Genomic DNA, 5,258 nt, shown 5'->3' on the forward strand with positions numbered 1-5,258 from the left:
GATTTAGGCAAAAAAAACATTTTTGTCAAAACATGACTTAGGCCATTATTTTAGGAAGGTGACGATATATTATAATAATGTTTAACACTCACCTGAGTCTGCCTTCAGTTTCCCTTTCTTTTCTGTGCCGTTAAAATCTGGAGTCTGAACTAACTGACTGAACACTTTCAGTTCCTCTCCGCTTCAGTAAATCACGAGTCTGCCTCTGGGTGTGGGTGTGGGTGTGTGTGTGTGTGTGTGTGTGTGTGTGTGTGGTTTACCACCTAGAAGTTGTTTCGATTAGTTGACCGTTTATCAGTCTTGTAAAAATGATGACATTTGCTTTTGAATTCAATTTAACTGCTTTTTGCAGAAGATTTATACGATAAACTATATAAATAACAATTATTATCATTATTATAGGAGAAGCCCCCAAGGGCTGTGTCCTGTCCCCCTGACTCTTCTCCTTTACACAAACACTGTCACATCCAATCACAGATCAGTTAAACATCCTGAAGTCCATTGATGACACAATAGCTCTCATATCCAATAAGGAGCAGCAGTTAGTGGGAGCAGGAAACCCACAGTCCCTCAGTGCCACCACAATCACCTCCAGAAGCCTTCAGACACAGCGCCCCACCCAACACTCAAACTCTCACACACACCTCAGGGGAACCTTCACACATTCAGTCACGTGTGAGTTTTAACTACATCACCAAAACAGTGAAAGTGAAACAGCTGTTCTTCAGTTTATACAGCCGTCATTCAAACTATCATCACTTGGTCTGTAACAGCCTGGTGTGGCAGCTCCCACATTAGACCCCATGACACTTGGTGCTGTAATCAAAGTATTTCCAGAATCCTTAAAGAGTCTTATGATCATCTAGATGAAAAATGATTCTGTCTGTTGCTCCATAACAAAGATTTTAAATCTTTCCCTCAGCTGCAACTTTTTCATAATCAAAACAAGAATGGAAGCCGAAATGGACGAATCTCTTTTTAATTTGTACAATGTGAATCAAGGTTTAAAGATGTATCATCGTCAAATATTTTATATTTTCATACACAATAAGGTGTGAATATTTTGTCTCTGTTTCTTTTTTCAAAGAAGAGGGGTTTATGTCAACAATAAAACCTGCTTCTGGAAATACAGCTACAGAAAGTGGTTAAAAACCTTATTTTATTTTGTAAGAACTTCTTTTCATCCAAATGTTAGGAGTCTTTGAGGAAATACTTCCAGAGCAGCACTGAGTGTTACTGAAGGACTCTCTGGGTTCTATGGAATATGGAGCGATTGTAAGAGTGTTGGATCACAGTGTGAGGCCTTTTTCCAAACTGGAGCGAATCACTTTCAGAGTCGAAGTCCACTTATTAAAAACTTTAACAAAAAGTAATGCGAGAGTCACTTTGCAGTTTCTGGATTTTGCTTCATCTTAATGTGAGCACTCTGGAGAGACATTGATCCACCTCATAGAGAGCAGCGATCAGAACCGAGCTGGCTTCAGTTCCCTTTCTTCGCACAGTGTCGATCACGTCTCGTGCCTTTTCTGCTCTTGTTTTTGTTCTGGCTGACTGCATTTCATCATCAGTCACAACACCACGCTCCAGAAGTTTATCCAGAAGCTGGTTTAGAACAGCTTCAGACACTCTGTTGATGAACTGTGTCCGAACTAAGAGCAGCCTGTCCTCTGCTGGGAGGCTGTCGTCTGCTGGGAGGCTGTCCTCTGCTGGGACACTCCTCTGAACAGTTTCCCTTCTTGGACCTGGAAGAAAACCAGGGAAAAGACTTTGTAAATAATCAACAATCTCTTTTAAACAGAGATCTAATGACAAAAGTCCAAAAGAAATGAAATGTCATGTTTTGTGTCTGCTACAGTAAAAAAAGTAGAAAAATGTCACCTGTGATTGTGATACTAGTTTATCGTTTAGTTATCACTCACACGTTGATGCTTGAGCAGCACTTTAATGCTGTAGCCGCCTGAGCTGCAGCTCGTTTCCAACTCTTTTATATAAAGGCAACTGATGATTATTTCAGTTGTGATAAATGCCGCACAATTATAGCCAAGTCCAAGGTGACACCTTCAGTCTCTGTTTGTCCACCCAATAGTCCAAACCTCAGAACTGTTATCATGAATAAAAATATTTGAACTTTTAGAAAGGAAAAGCAGCAGATTCTCACATTTGAGAAGCTGGAACCAGGAAATCTTAAATAAAAAAATAAACAATAATTAAAGAAGTTGCCATTTAATTTTCTGTCAATTGATGGATGGTTTGAGCTCTGATTGTACAAACTGATGGGCAGTTTAATCTTTAACAAAGCATCATTTATCTTTTGCTACTTTCTGCTGCTATTCGAAGCTTTTTAACAGAGTTTTGTAAACACCGGCCCTGGATCCATGAAAACTGGTTAAATGCTGTAGAATAAAAGCAGACTGCAGATGATATGAGGCAGAACAAGAATAAAGGCACCATGGATCAATCAATAACTATTCTTTCAGGGGGAGCGGTGCTGCAGGTGGAGGAAGACTTTACCAGTCAAGTCAACTTCACACTCCCAGACATCTGTATATGTTTCGTCTCGGACCGTTACAGTCGCCTCCTCCGTGTTTGTTGGCAGGCGGATCTCAAACGTTGGGTGGTAATTTGGTCCAAAATCCACATAAAACTCTGCTCTCTAGAAAACCAGTAGCACCAGAGTCAGTGTCTTTACAGTATCCAAACCAGACTAAAACAGGTTTTATGAATCTTGTCGGCATATCACAAAAGCTTTTATTTGAAATACTCACCTTAGGCTGCATTTTGTATGCGTTCAGACAGTGCGCACTATAACACTGATCTTTGATGAGTTTGCAGTTGGAAGACGCCTGGATGTACACAGAGTTTTCCTGTTTTGCCCTCACCTTAAGAGACATGAGAGCATTTTACTAAGAGGGTTCATCCTCAGTATTATATGTTATTCACCATCTTATTTCAGTCTTTATCCAAACTGATACTGCTTCTCAACCTACATGAATTATGGTGTTTATACACAGGTATTCTAATCTTCCTAGTGAGGTAAATGATGTTATGGCCACTCAAGCTGTAACTACTCCACTTTTAGAAATGTTATCTTTTTTCTGAGACAAGAATCAAATCACTGATAGTTTCAGTGGTGCAGGTAACGTGTTGGTTCATGTACCAGCTGAGTTAGCCCAGGTACTCCGCAGAAATTATCATATGCTTTATTTAAAGTAGTGTCCTTTTTTAAGATGTGTATGTTCAAGAGGGAAAAGATAAACCCCCCACCTTTACATCCTTTCCTAGCCCACACACCAATGCATTGCCTCTCTGTCAGCTTGTGTGATAAAAGGTTTATCCAGTTCTTGTCTATCTTTGTTAAATCACCTGGGTTTTGTCTAGTGACACAACTGAAATGATAAAAACAGGAAATACCATTTTAGCAGGTGACTGACTGGTCTTTGAACATGTATCACAATATCTGAGAGATATTGATGAGTTTGGACTGAAAGTGAAGCTGTAATACTTTGTCAGACTTTACCTCTGCCAGAGGGATATTGGTTGGCAGGAGAAGCACATTCAGGTTTTGCTTCTGTGTTTTGGGGTTTGGTGGTCGGAGGAACAGCAAAACTTGGCCACGAATTGGGTTCCTGTTGTTCCAAATCCTCCATAAAATCTCCAAAGCCCAGACGAGGCCAAAGGCAGAGAGATGAGGGACTTTGACGACCACGTGAGTGTCTGTGATCTGCAGCGGTTCCAGGACGCTCATTCCATCATCGGTGATGTGGACGACTGACAGCAGACCTTCAGAGAGCAGAGCTGTGAAAACAGGTATTCAACATCTGCTTTACCGACAACGACCTCATTACAACGGTAGTGAGCACTTTATTCGCTATCTAGGACGCTTAGTCATGTCATTGAAGAACTGAACAGTTGCCCAGATCAAGGCAATCCAAGACAACTGTCAGTGTTGGTGGATGGGAAGCCAGTGAGGGATTGCGCCCTTGCTGCTGCAAGTCAGACTCCTTTCGGCGAGTTGGGGTAAGGTCCAGAGGGGATACTTTGTTGTACCTGTGGATCTGGTTAATCCAAATCAAGGAGGGAAAGTATCACAATAAATAAGAAGAAATAAAAGATAATGGTTTCTGATATATTCATGATCCCCAGATGATAAATCCTCATGACTTTAAGTGGCCTTCTGATCTCTTTAGCACTATCTTAAGGACAAAATTCCCACTAGACATATAAACAGCTTGGCATGAAGTGCATTAAGGAAAAGGAGAAAGATAAACCTGCTGTCAAATGAACTGATCTCCATTGTTAAAGCCACAGTATTTAAATAGACTTTTTTACTTTGCTGTGTACTTTTAAGGTAATCACCATTGCATTAAAATGTAATTTCTTTGTAACATTAAATAAAATTACAGCCTGTTCAGTGCTGTCCAGTACAATGCCAATGTATTTCCTGTGTTATTTCATGGTCCCAGAGGATTCCAGTGCCTTCTTCTCTCTGAGGCTGTGGATTGAGGCTGTGGCTGTAATGAACTCTGCAGCCTGCAGGGGGCACTAACAGGCCTTTTCATCGTTGCTCTAACAAACAGTAATTTACTCACCGTCCTTTGTTTCACAGTGTGGGAGGTGGAGCTCACACACAGCATCTTCAGGACACTGGATATTGAACAGCGGCCCTGCTGGAGTCTTTCCAGCTGATTGGAGGAGGCTCTCATCCCATTGGACAGTCGTGTAGAGCAGCTCCGCCTCCCGAGCCACAACAAAAACCAGTCCAGTCAAAGTACACTGGAACCCACCTGGACCAGGACACCTGAACCTGTAGGACACAGAAGCTGAATGAGCACAAGGAACCTGTTGAACCTCAGATGAAAACGTTCTCATCTCAAATCAGACTCCACTTCATGATCCCTGAGGGACCGGAGGGGAAAGGAGACACACAAATATCTGCAAATACAAAGTCCAAGTCTTGTCTAAAACAGTGTTAAGTGATTTGATTATATGATTACCTGTATGAGACTTGTGTAGACTCAGTTTTCAGTTCAGGTGTGAAGCTTGATGGAGGCTGTGATTCAGAGAGAAACAACATCAGTTTTATTAGAAATAATCAGCTTGTGTTCAGTGAAGCAAACGAATGTTCTCCCCCAGTCCAGACTGAGCTGAAGCACAGTCAGACAGGAAGTCAAGTCTGAGAGGACTGATGGTGTCACACAGGTATAAGGTGTCATTGTCTTTATTTACAGATGACATCAGGGGGAGTTTGAAGCAGCAGA

The 5,258-nt window shown here is 41.4% G+C and overlaps 1 protein-coding gene across 1 annotated transcript; it reads right to left on the reverse strand.

Moving 5' to 3' along the window:
- Positions 1-317: 317 nt before the first annotated feature.
- LOC111648936 (uncharacterized) lies at positions 318-5,211 on the reverse strand. Its single transcript, XM_023398689.2, has 6 exons — positions 4,995-5,211; positions 4,590-4,804; positions 3,518-3,795; positions 2,766-2,879; positions 2,512-2,653; positions 318-1,742 (listed from the first exon to the last, which is right to left on the reverse strand). The coding sequence occupies exons 1-6, from the start codon at positions 5,072-5,074 to the stop codon at positions 1,408-1,410; spliced, it is 1,164 nt and encodes a 387-aa protein (XP_023254457.2). The 5' UTR covers positions 5,075-5,211; the 3' UTR covers positions 318-1,407.
- Between the last annotated feature and the right edge of the window lie 47 nt (positions 5,212-5,258).

This window comes from Seriola lalandi, unplaced genomic scaffold (genome assembly GCF_002814215.2).
Source record: "Seriola lalandi dorsalis isolate HSWRI2012SDOR001 ecotype SW California unplaced genomic scaffold, Sedor1 jcf7180002049729, whole genome shotgun sequence".
NCBI classification, from domain to species: Eukaryota; Metazoa; Chordata; class Actinopteri; order Carangiformes; family Carangidae; genus Seriola; species Seriola lalandi.

What these genes read in the sequence shown, in the direction of transcription:
- LOC111648936 (XM_023398689.2), bottom strand. Translation starts at nt 5,074, where the DNA reads ATGTTGTTTCTCTCTGAATCACAGCCTCCATCAAGCTTCACACCTGAA. An exon ending in CCAATATCCCTCTGGCAGAG is followed by an intron (nt 2,880 to 3,517) that starts GTAAAGTCTGAC and finishes ATGTCTCTTAAG; the next exon opens with GTGAGGGCAAAACAGGAAAA. An exon ending in CATACAAAATGCAGCCTAAG is followed by an intron (nt 2,654 to 2,765) that starts GTGAGTATTTCA and finishes CTGGTTTTCTAG; the next exon opens with AGAGCAGAGTTTTATGTGGA.